General features: G+C 35.0%; 1 protein-coding gene across 1 annotated transcript in view; it reads left to right on the plus strand.

The window, feature by feature from the left end:
* The window catches only part of CCDC18 (coiled-coil domain containing 18), a 77,131-nt gene that overhangs the window by 40,709 nt on the left and 23,485 nt on the right, over positions 1 to 12,937 (plus strand). The window contains exons 13-16 of the mRNA XM_039874779.1: positions 1,798 to 1,940; positions 3,535 to 3,698; positions 3,922 to 4,135; positions 10,870 to 10,969. Coding sequence (XP_039730713.1) covers positions 1,798 to 1,940; positions 3,535 to 3,698; positions 3,922 to 4,135; positions 10,870 to 10,969 — 621 coding nt within the window. The remainder of the gene's footprint in view (positions 1 to 1,797; positions 1,941 to 3,534; positions 3,699 to 3,921; positions 4,136 to 10,869; positions 10,970 to 12,937) is intronic.

Raw genomic sequence — 12,937 nt, forward strand, 5'->3', positions numbered from 1 at the left:
CATTGACTCTGGGTTCTGCAAGAATGATTATAATTCTTGTTCCTTCTGGAGTTGTTTTCTTTTCTATAATGGTCTTACAGTTTAATTCTGTTAAATCTACCAATTTATTTGTATTTTTCATTTGGTGACTATTTTTTCATGATCTTTATTTTAAGAGATTTTTGTGTTCTTTTTAACTTCTTTGAGGGTCTAAAGGAATTTATATCTAAAATTTTTTTCAGTATTTGGAGTAAATTTTTTTAGCAAATATTTTCTAGTTTTCATTTGTTCTACCATGCATAGGTTCTGTAATGGATTCTTTCATATTATTACTCATCTTTGGATTCTTTCTGCTTATGAGTGTGCTATTGAATTAAGCACAGAGTGGGTAGGTTTTTCATAGTTTCCTTCCCTTTTTACCTGGGTACTATTTTAATTTTACTCCTGGAACTTGAATCAGAAGTGTGGATATCAATGATTTATAATCTGTATTTAGTTCTTCAATGAGAGGTTGTAGTAGAGCAAGGATGATATTAAAGTCATTAGCCAGAGATTAACTTTGAGTTCACAATCATGTAAATGTTTATTGAAAACACAGAATGGCTAAGATTAACTAGAGAGAGAATATAGAATGAAGAGTGAGAGGATTGACTTGGAAAGATTTCTGAGGGATGTGGTACATGGAAGCCAAAGTAAGTATTTCATGGAGTAAGGAATGATAGTTGGTATCATGGGCTGATGCAATGAATGTCAAGTAAATTCAGGGTCGAGAAATATTCATTGAAATTAGCAACATGGAGGTCATTGATGACATGGTGAAGTTTCTGTAAAATGGCCAGATTGCTACGGGTTGAGGAATGAATGAGAAGTGAGAAAATGGTACAACAGGCATAGAAAATTCTGAAAAGCTGGGTTATGCAGAGGAAGAAAGAAAAGGTAGTAATTGGAAGGCGATGGAAGAATGAAGGAAAAATTTTTATGATGGAAAGGTCTTGAACAGAATATGTTTAAATGCTAATTTAAAGCCACCAGAAGAAAGCGAGATTAAACATGCAGCAGAGAGTAGAGATACTTAATTGTATGAAGTTCCTGAGAAAGTAGATGGGAATTGAATCCAAAACACCTGTGAAGCAATTTGATTTGTATAGGAGGAAAAAGCCTCTTTCACTGTAGTAGAGTAGAAGGAAGAATGAATGGGAGCAAATGCAAGTTATGTTGCGAGGAAATGAAAGATGTAATGTTCGAAGGCAGATGGGAATCTAGGAAGGAATCCACTACATGAGCCAATTTATGAAGAAGGAAAGGAACATAGTTTGACAGTAGAAGAAAGAACATTTCAAATGGGGATAATGAAAAGGAAATTTACCATTATTTTGTTCAATTCTTACAAGTTCTATTTTAGTGTTATGATGTGGCCACTTGTATAAATAGGTATATGAATGAAATAGCTGTATTATTAAAAAATGCAAATAGTTTTGCTTTTGTACTTCAGAACATTACAGTGAGTCCTTATTTAATGTCATCAGTAAGTTATGTGACTTATAGCAAAATGATGTATAACAAAACCAATTTTACCATAGGCTAATTGATATAAACAAAAGTTAAGTTCCTATGTACCTCATCAATGTTATTAATGAAACAACATAGAATGAAATGACATTATTCAAGGATTTGCTATACTTCCTGGTGTATACTTTGATTTTTGTAATACATCTTGAAACTGAATAATAGGCTAGGCTGCAAATTTATATAATATTTTTCTTCTGAAGAATGTTGAGCTGTGACTGAATTTAAAATACTTACTGAAAACTTTACAAGGTATCAAAACTGGAACAAGAGCTTCAAAAACAAAGGGAAAATTCAGCTGAAAAGTTGAGAAAAATGGAGGAGAAATGTGAAGCAGCCTCACATGAAGCAGATTTAAAAAGGCAGAAAGTTATTGAGCTTACTGGTACTTCCAGGTAAAATGACTATGTTAGTTTTTATTTATCTTTCTGTTTCAGCATCAGTAGTATCTGAGTTTCAATATCCACTAATGTTCAGTGAAGCTTTTGCTTGAGCAATTAATTTCTCTACAGTCTGTATTCCTGTAATGTTTGTTTATACCTCCCCCATACCCTCCTACTGTAAGTTCCTGAAGACCAAAATAATATTTAGTTTATTTTAAGGATCCTCCCACAACAATTAGCATAATTCCTTATACCTCATAGGCACTTAGCAACTGTTGTGGTAAATTAAATTGTGAATAATATTAAAAGTTACAGGTAAAGATGTACTCACAGAGGAATGTGGTCTATTTATGTGAGGGAGTAACTTAATAGAATAAAGCAGTGGTTCTTAACCTTGGCTGACCTTGACTGAACATTAGCTTTAAAAAGTACTGATACCTGGGTCCCACCTCTAAAGATTCTGATTTAATTTGGCTGGGCTGGGCCTAGGCCTCAATAGTTAATTAGTTAAGAAAGGGACCTATGAGCTGAAAGCTATACCCAGCTTCCATACTTCTACTTTGTCAACAAGAATTAACATAATTAATAATACACTTATAATTAGCCCACCATTCTACCAATGGAAGAGTTAACTTAGGCACTTGAACTAAAACCACAAGTCCTCAGGCTGTCCCCGACTGACAGGGTTAAAGGTAAGGCCTTTGTGCTTTAAACAGCAACTTGCTTCCCTACATGTCTTTGACAGTCTCAACAGGATCAAGAAGGTGTCCTATGTTTAAGACCAAGACCATTATTCTTCAGACCTTTTTTCACTGACAGATGTCTGTCCATTAACACAGCCTCACCACCAGTGTATACCTTAATTTCTCAAAGGTTTTTAATCACATTATAACTTGATCCTTGTTATGCAAAACACCACAAGACACTGAGATTTCCAGGTCAACCCTTATCTCTCATACTGACCTCTCCACTATTTTTTTCCCTTTTCCCACTTCATCGCACCTTCTAAAAGATCTCCGCTGTGTCCTCTGGAATTCACAGTTCATCTTGAGAGGCATCCCCTATATTCTCTACTTCTTTTCTCCTGTTGTAGTAGAAATATGACTCTTCCCTGAAGACATTGCTTTTTTCCCTGCAGCCCTCTAAAGTAAAACTTTTCCCCACAGTTCTTATACCAGTGTCAAGATGTAGAATAGTATCATGAACCTCGTGTCATCTGATCATATCATTCTTCACTGTTGCTGACACCTACAGTCCACCTGCTCTCTCTCTAACACCACTCCTGTCATTATTCTTGGAGATTTCAATATATATCTATCTAACTGATCCTCTCATTTTTAAAAATTCTTCGCTGATGATCCTGATCTCTATCATACCTTAGCCACTTGTATGATTTACCCTAGATCTTGTCATTTATAATATCTTCAATATTTCAACATAATGTCAATATTATGCATCTACCCCTATATTATCACCTCATTCTGACTAGACATTTTGCTGATATTTGTCCTCATGTAACTCGAAATCTTTGTTTAGTCAGAGACAAGTCAGTTGGTTTTTAAGTTTCCAAATTATCATTTATTTCTTATTTTTTGTTTTTAATTAGGCAAGTAAAACTTGAGATGGATCAGTACAAAGAAGAGCTGTCTAAAATGGAAAAAGAAGTAATGCACCTAAAACGAGATGGTGAAAATAAAGCAATGCATCTTTCTCAATTGGACATGATCTTAGAACAGACAAGGACAGAATTAGATAAGAAAACAAATGCTGGTAAGCAACAGGTTAGCTGAGCTTTGCTGCCTGCATATTTGTATTTAAAGAAGTGGACTAAAGTAAGAATTTGGGATGATAGGGTTCAAAGAAACAATGAGCGGTCAGTATTTTGCCTCTGGTAGATGAATAAAATTGAATATTCTTAATTTTAATTATTTACAAAGTTCTTAATAATAAATAGTTTCTAGGTAGTTCTAAAATTATTTTCTTCTCTTAACAGTGAAGGAGTTAGAAAAGTTACAGCACCACACAGAAGCCGAACTAACAGAAGCCTTGCAGAAACAAGAGGTAGTAGAGACTGAACTACAAAATGCTCATGGAGAATTAAAAAGTACTTTAAGACAACTCCAAGAATTGAGAGACGTACTGCAGAAGGCTCAATTATCATTAGAGGAAAAATACACAACTATAAAGGATCTCACAGCTGAACTTAGGTGAGTTAAATACTAAGAAATGATATTACAATTACAGGTATTTCACTTTATTATTCTGAATCCTTGGGTCATACAGTAAAGTTTGTTGTTGAATTCTAGATGTCCAAACTTTTCAACTGGTTCACTGTGGCTCACTGTGGCTCTTCCTTGTCAGCCTATGCTATGCTCCATCTTAACTAATTCAACAAATGCTGTTAGCTAATATTCTATCCTTGGTCTTTGGACTATTTAACACTGGCCTACTCCTATATTCTATAGTGGTAAAAATGATTGGACCAGCATATGGCAGTGGTTAATAGCAAAATAATATTAATAATAACAATATTATTGTTTTTATTAAGCCTTTATCTTATGCCAGGACTATGCCAGGGAATTCATGAATGATCTTACTCATTTCTTTACAAGAAATCTGTCAGATACATATAATTACCTTTTTACACTTGAAAAAACTGAGGCTTGAGAAAATTAAGTAAAATGCCCAAAGTCAGATAGAGAGTCCAGAGAAGGGAATTAAACACAAGTCTGTCCGACTCTAAAATCCAGGTTCTTAAATTAGCAGCTATAGCATAAGATGCTGTTCTAGCATACATCTGTGGTGAGTGGGAATGGAGAACCAGAACAGATCTAAAGTATAGGAAATAGATTCCGAAGAGGAAAACAGAATTATAAACCAGGATGTGAAATGTGGACTAAAAGAACAGGATAGAGAACAGCAAGATGACCTAGATGTATCTCATGTTCATTGTAGGGTCCCCTTCTCTTTTCTGCCTGCAAGCTCATTTTTAGTAAATTTCTTGTAGCTTTAAATACTACATGTCAGACTTTCAAACCCATATCTCCAGTAGTAACCTAACTACTGGCTCCACGAACCCAGGCTCAAATATTTCATGACTTACTTGTTATCTACACTTAAATATTTTTAAGAGTCTTCTTAAGTTGGGCCAAAACAGAACTCATTGTTTTCCTCTTGTTCTTCTCAGTTTCATACAATAGCTCAAACCAGAAATCTGTGATTATTTTATCTCTTTCCCTCTCTTTTTTCATTCATTCTATTAGCAAATCTTATCAACTTTATTTTTAGAACATTTTCTGAAACCAGTTGATTTTTCGGCCTCTTTTCTGTTACCACCTGAGCATAAGCCATTATCATCTATCACCTGGACTATTGCTGTGACTCCCAAACTGGTCTCCCAGCTTAAATTTTTGATTCTCTCCACAGTCCATTTTCCACAGAATGGATTTAAGTTTATGATTTAAAACATCAATCAGGTCATATTGCTCCCCTACTTAAATCTTCTACTGGCTTCCCAAAAGATCCCAAATTAAACCAAAGCTCCTTGGGAAATGTAAATCAAAACCACAATGAAATATCACTTCACACCCACTAGAATGACCATAAGATAAACAGCCCCCCCCCAAAAAAAACTTTCCAAAAAAAAACCCCCCAAAATAACAAATGTTAGCAAGTGGATGGAGAAATTGGAGCCCTCATACATTGCATGTAGGAAACTAAATTGGTATAGCTGCTATGCAAAACAGTTTGATAGTTCTTCAATAAGTTAAACATAGAATTACCATATAACTCAATTCCACTCCTAGGTATGTACCTAAAATAACTAATAAAAGGTGTTCAAACAAAAATTGTGCACAGATATTCATAGCAGGCTATTCATAGTAGCCGCTAAGTGGAAACAACCCAAATGTCCATCAGTAGTTGAATGAATAAATACAATGTGGAATATTCATACAAGGAGTATTATTCCATGAAAAGAAAGTACTGCTACATGCTACAACATAGATAAATCTTGAAAACATGCTGAATAAAAGAAACCAGATACATGTTGCATAATTTTATTTATATGAAATATCCAGAATTAACAAATCTATAGAGATAGAAGGCAGATTAGTGTTTGCCAGGAGCTAGGGTGAGGGAGAATGGAAAATAACTGCAAATAGGTTTGGAATTTTCATTTGAAGTGATGAAAAAGTATTGGAAATAGATAGTGGCAATGGTAACACAACATTGTGAATATATTTACTATAACCGATTATATACTTTAAAATGGTTAAAATGGTAAATCTTATGTCATATGTATTTTATCAAAAACTTTAAAAAATCCAAGCTCCTTATCCTAGAATACAAAACCTTATATAACAAGGTTAATGCCTGTTTCTCTGGCCTCATTTCATACTATTTTTCTTGCTTCTGACATTTTTATTGTACTTAAAATTCACCAAGTTTTTGCCACCATCAAACTTTGCTTTAGCTGTTTCTTGGGTCCTGAAATAATGGTTGTATGGCCAGCTTCTTGCCCTTCATGTTATCTCAGAGAGCCCTTCCCTGTTCATCTTTTCTAAAGTAGCCACCCAGTCACTATTTCATCACTATTTAATACTCTAACATAGCACTTTATATTATGATATTTTTTTGTCGAGTTATTATTTATAGTTTGTCTTCTTTCCTGAACCTAAGACTGTAAGCTCCATGTGATGAAAGACATCTATCTTGTTGATTTTAAATTCACAGAACATAGAACTCTGACATATAGGAAGGATCCAATAAATATTTGCTAAATGGTTACGTGAATGAATGGATGAAAGAAGTAAAAATGAAATCTTAAATTCTATATAATAGCTGAATTTTGGAAGCTCAGTTATTTGCATAGACAGCAGTTAGAGTTTTCTTTAAAATTCATTTCATAATAGTTTTAGATTATTATTTAGCCTTATATTTTATAACTCTTGGCTTTTAGAAAAATAATTAATAGCTCTTTAAAGAAGTTCAGAATCTGCTTTTTAAAATCAGTACATTTAATATTGTTTCACATTTAAGACTAGAAAATCATATGAAGATTTTTAAGATCAACATTTTCAGCCTTTGTTATATCAGAACTTATTAAATTAAAATTAAATTAAATTAAGTTAAAAGTTTCAAATTAAAATTCTCTGATCACAGCCTTCATAGTAGTAAAGTCTTCAAATTTTGTTAGCACTAAGCATTTTTTTTCTTAGTATGATATTTTTATTAGTTTTCTATTTACTGTATAACAAATTGCTACAAATTTACGGATTTGAAGCAATAACATTTACCTCACAGTGTCCCTAGGGGAGGGACAGGGCATGGCCGATTTGGATCCTGATGTGCTCAAAGTTCGTATGGCTATGTCATGTGTGGGCTGTGGGTGGCAGTCCTGCCCCAGAGCTTGGGGTGACAGCGTTTGGTTCTTTTGGTTGTGGGACTGAGGTGCTTCTGCCATCCTTGCTGGCTGGCTGTCAGCCGGAGGCTCTCTTAGTTCCAGGAGCAGCTGGCATTCCTTGCCTCTCATCCTCGGTCTTCAAAGCTGGGTGTGGAGAACCTCCTGCAGACTGAGTGCATCCCACACTTTGAGTCTCTGGCCTTAGATCCAGGTCCACAGAGCTCCTGTGATTAGGTCAGGCCACTGGGATACTCTCCCTAGTATATGATCAACTAATTTGAGGCCTTAGTTAACATCTGCCAAACCCCTTTACTAGCTTAGTGCTTGAATAACTGGGAGACAGTGTGGGTCCACCAGGGGCCAAGAATGGCCCCAGGGGCATCTCATTCTGCCTGCTGCACCTCAGTTTTATTGTGTTCTCAAAACAAAATCATTCGTAACCATCTTCCAGTTAACATTGGAGTAACAGTTTCTGAATGCATACAGCATTAAATGTTAGGAAATTCTACTTTTAAAAAATTGAAATATAATTTAATAGTGAAATACTAAGATTTTAAATGTACTGTTCATTCAGGTTTTTAAAATTTATTTATTTTAATTAGTTTCAAGTATACAGTACATTGGTTAGATGTCTATATAGTTCATAAAACGATCCCCTCAATTGCTCCCTCCCTCCCCTGACCCTGCACCTAGCCAACATATTAATGCTTACTGCATTCCCTATGCCATGCATCCCATCCTCGTGACCATCCATCAGCTACTAATTTGTACTTCCTTAACCCTTCACCCCATTCTCCCAGCCAAACGCCCCTCCGCTCTGTCTGTCACCAAATTGTCCACTCTTTTGTGAGTCTGTTTTTGACTAGTTTGTTCTTTTTATTTCTAGGATTCTGCATATAAATGAAATCATACAGTGTTTATCTTTTTCTGTGTGATTTAAATACCTTCTAGTTCCGTCAAAGCAATATCTTTCTCCATCCTTTTAGTCTGTGTGTGTCTTTTAATCTGAAGTGAGTCTCTTGTAGGCAGCATATGTAGGGGTCTTGTTTTCTTATCCTTTCAGCCACTCTATCTTTTGGTTGGAGCACTTAATTCTTTTCTACTTATGGTGCTTGTTGATAGGAATGTAGTTGTTACCATTCTTTATTCCTGTTTTTAATACATGTTTTTTCTTCTTAAAGAAGTCCTTCCTACATTTCCTGTAATACTGGCTTGGTGGTGATAAATTCCTTTAGCTTATTTTTGTCTGAGAAGCTCTTTATCTGTCCTTTAACTCTAAATGGTAGCTTTGCTGGATAAAGTATTCTTGATGTAGATCCTGGGCCTTCATCCTGTCTAATATTTTTTGCCAAGCCCTTCTGTCCTGCATAGTTCTTTTTTTTTTTTTTGATAAATCAGCTGCCAGTCTTATGGGCGTTCCCTTATAGATAACTATCTATTTTTCTCTTGCTGCTTTTAATATTTTTTTCTTTGTATTTAACCTTTGGCATTTTAACTATGATGTATCTTCGCGTGAGTCTCTTTGGATCCCTAGTTTTTGGAATTCTCTGAGCTTCCTGTGGTTTTATGTCCATTTCCTTCACCAGGTTAGGGAAGTTTTCCATCATTATTTCTTCAAACAGCTGTTCAACATCTTGATTTTCTTCAGCTACACCAATCAGACGGATATTTGAACTCTTAATAGTGTCACATATGCTCCTTAAATTATTTTTATAGTCTTGGCCTCTGATTTCTTGCCCTTCTGATTGAGTGTCCTTGGCTTTCCTGTCCTCTAGATAGGGCATTTGATTCTTTTCTTTATTCACATTGTTTATTCCTTCGTTTATTCCATTTAATATACTTCTCATCTCAGATAATGTGTTCTTTATTTCAGCCTGGTTCCCTTTTATAATTTCCATTTCCATTTTTATGTTTTTTATCTCTTTGTTGAAGTTTTCACTGAATTTATCTACACTTCCCAAAAGTTCATTGAGCATCTTTGTAAACAGTGTTTTAAATTCTGCATCTGTTAGATTACTTGACTCTACTGTATGTGGATTTCTGTTCTGTTGTCTAATAGTTTCTGCTTCTTTGTCTTCCCATTTTGGCTTCCTTTTTGTATCTGTTTCTATGTACTAAACAAAGCTCCTAAGTCTCCTGGTCTTATTAGTGTGGATTTGTGAAGTAGGTGTCCATTGGCCCAGTCCTGAGAGGGGTACAGCTGCAGGCCAAATTTAGCCCAAGCCGCTACCCCTCCGGGGCCACCTCTTGAGATTTAGCAAGCAATCCACAGATGCTGTGCTTATAGTTGCCTCAAAAGGCCACACCAGAAACCGACTCATGCCTCCAGTATGAGTCTAAGCACTGCTCAGCAAGGAGCACCTGACTCCCTGAGGATACACCTGGATATGGCTTGGGCAGGGCCACAAATTTGGGAGGCAGGGTTTCAGGGAATCCTCTGGGTGGAGTGACATCTGTTAATCCAGTTTGATAATGTCATGGTTATGGTGATGCTGTGTCCACGCACTGGGAGGGAGAAGGTCTCAACAAGGAACAATGGATACTGTCGGCACTTCTGTACAAAGCAAGTCTCCCCTCTGGTGATGTCTCCCTATAAGTCCTTGGTGCCCTCTGTGCGCAGCCAGATTGGCACTGGCGCTCAGAGCAACAGATCCATCACTGTGAAAATCTGCTCGTGGAAGTGACCCCTTTAAGAGGCTTCTGCCACTGCTGCTGCCTCCGTGTCACTCAGCTGCTCGAGACTGGGCAGCCCCATGTCCTAGCCCCATCCTACCTTCTGCTATTGCAGGGTGATGACTTGGATTTCTCCCTAGTTGTATGGCTTGTTCATCTAGATCCCAGGTGATTTTTCCTTTCTGCTTGCTCCTTGTTTCCATCACAAGTTTGATTTGATCGCCAGAGGGATGAACAGAGCCTCTGTCATGTATGCCATTTTTTTTCCTCCAGTACTAACCATTTTTATAATGTAAAATTATACATAAGTTAGGGTTTTAGGAGGATGAGAATTTATTAAATGTATATTTATAAAAATATGAATTTATATAAATATACTTATAGAAATATTTTAGAGTAGACTTTGTTAATTCACTAAATGTAAAGCATCATTTTGAGTAAAATTTCCATGAGAAATACAGTAGTCATTTATTGAACTGTAGATGGATATCTGGGATACCAACCATGAGATAAATGCCCCATTCAATTATAATAAACTCATGGCTGTTATATAGAAAAGACTTTCAAACAAATACTTCTTTGATCTAGAGATGAAAAAATATGGACATATTTTTAAAATTCTTATACTGATTCAATCTTATATCCTGTGTGCTTTAACATTTAGCTTAAATTGTCTGTAATAGAGTTTGAGTTAACTTTTGCCTTTTTTAGAACACTGTTTTCTTATAATTATTTTAAATTGAGCCCTTTCAAACTAAAATAATTGCATATATTATCTCACTGTTAACTTACAGGAAAGGTAACTTTTAAAAACTATAATATTCCTACTGTTTGCTTTGATCTTTTTCTTTTGATAAATTTCAGAGAATGCAAGATGGAAATTGAAGACAAAAAGCAAGAACTCCTTGAAATGGATCAGGCACTTAAAGAGAGAAATTGGGAGCTAAAGCAAAGAGCAGCTCAAGTTGGTTTTCTTAATTTTATTTTAATGAAGTTTTCTGGTAAAATATTATTACATGGTGTTCTGGATAACACTTTTGGTAAAATGAACATTTTATGGCATATTTGTTCTTTGTGCACATACATATTTTAAAAGTTACAAATATATCAACTTTCTTTATCTTGCTATTTTTTCAGAAAGCAGATTTTTGAGAATGAAGGTTAAATTAGTATCCGAACCTTTTAAACTCTCATATTACTGTATATCACAAAAAATGGAATTAAAGGAGTTACTTGCTCAGCTAGTGTTTGTTGGAGGAGCAAAAATATTTAAAGGGTATTATTTACCAGCATCTTTTTTGAAGACTTTATTTTTTAGAGCAGTTTTAGGTTTACAGAAAGATTGAGCAGAAGATACAGAGATTTCTCATATACCCCATGCCCCCACAAATGCACAGCTCTTAGCAGCATTCCCTAACTAGAGCTGTTACCTTTGTTACAATTGTGAACCTACATCATTACATCATGATCTCACGAATTCCAGAGTTTATATTACAGTTTACTTTTGGTGTTGTACATTCTGTGAGTTTGGACACATGTATAAGGATAGATATCCACTATTATAATATCATCCAGAGTATTTTCACTGCACTATAAATTCTGTGTTCCACTTATTTATCCCTCCCACTCCTCCCCCAACTTTGGCAACCACTGATATTTTTATTGTGTCCATAGTTTTGCCTTTTCCAGAATATCATATACATAGTTTGAATCATATAGTATATAATCTTTTCAAATTGGTTTCTTTCACTTAGTAATATGCATTTACAGTTCCTCCATGTCTTTTCATACTTTGATGTCTCATTTCTTTTTAGTATTGAATAATACTCCTTTGTCTGAATATACTACAGCTTATTTATGCATTCACCATTAAAGGACATCTTGGTTACTTCCAAGTTTTGGCAGTTAATGCATAAAGTTGCTGTAAACATTCATGTGTAGCTTTTTGTGTAGACATAAGTTTTCAACTCTTTTGTTTAAATACCATGGAGTATGATTGCTGAACCATACGGGAAGATTGTGTTTAATTTTATGACACTTCCAAACTGTTGTTCAAAGTAGCTGTATCATTTTGCATTCCCACCAGCAACGAATGAGAGTTCCTCCACATCCCGGCTAGCATTCAGTGTTATCAGTGTTTTGCATTTTGGCCATTATAATAGGTGTGTAGTATTGTCTCTTTGTTGTTTTAATTTGTATTTTCCTAATGACATTGTTTCCTTTGCTTATTTGTCACCTGTTTATCTTCTTTAGTAAGGTATCTGTTAAGGTCTTTGGCCTATTTTTTTAATTAGGTTGTTTGGTTTTTTATTGTTGAGTTTTAATAGTTCTTTGTATAGTTTAGATACCAGTTCTTTATCAGATTGGTTTTTTGCAAATATTTTCTCCCAGTTTGTGACTTTTCTTCTCATTCTTTTGACATTAGCTTTCACAGAGTAGAAGTTTGAATTTTAATGAAGTCCAGCTCATCAAGTATTTCTTTCATGGATTGTGTCTTTGGTGTTAGATCTAAAAAGTCATCACCATAAAAGTCATCTTTTATCTTCTAAGAGTTTTATAGTTTTGCATTTTCATTTAGGTCTTTGATCGATTTTGTGTTAATATTTGTGAAGACTATAATGTCTGTGTCTAGATTCTCTCTCTCTTTTTTTTTTTTGTACTTATTCCAGCACCATTTATTGAAAGACTGTCTTTTCTTCATTGTATTACCTTAATTCCTTGTCAAAAATCAATTGACTACATTTAAATGGGTTTATTTCTGGGCTCTTTATCTTGTTCGATTGACCTATTCACTTATTCTTTCACCAGTACCACACTGTCTTGATTAGTGTAGCTTTATAGTAGTAAGTCTTGAAGTTGGGTAGTGTCAGTCCTCCAACTTTGTTCTTCTCTTTCAATATTTTCTTGGCTATTCTTGGTCTTTTGCCTCTCC

This window comes from Pteropus medius, unplaced genomic scaffold (genome assembly GCF_902729225.1).
Source record: "Pteropus medius unplaced genomic scaffold, Ma_sr-lr_union100, whole genome shotgun sequence".
Lineage (NCBI taxonomy): Eukaryota > Metazoa > Chordata > Mammalia > Chiroptera > Pteropodidae > Pteropus > Pteropus medius.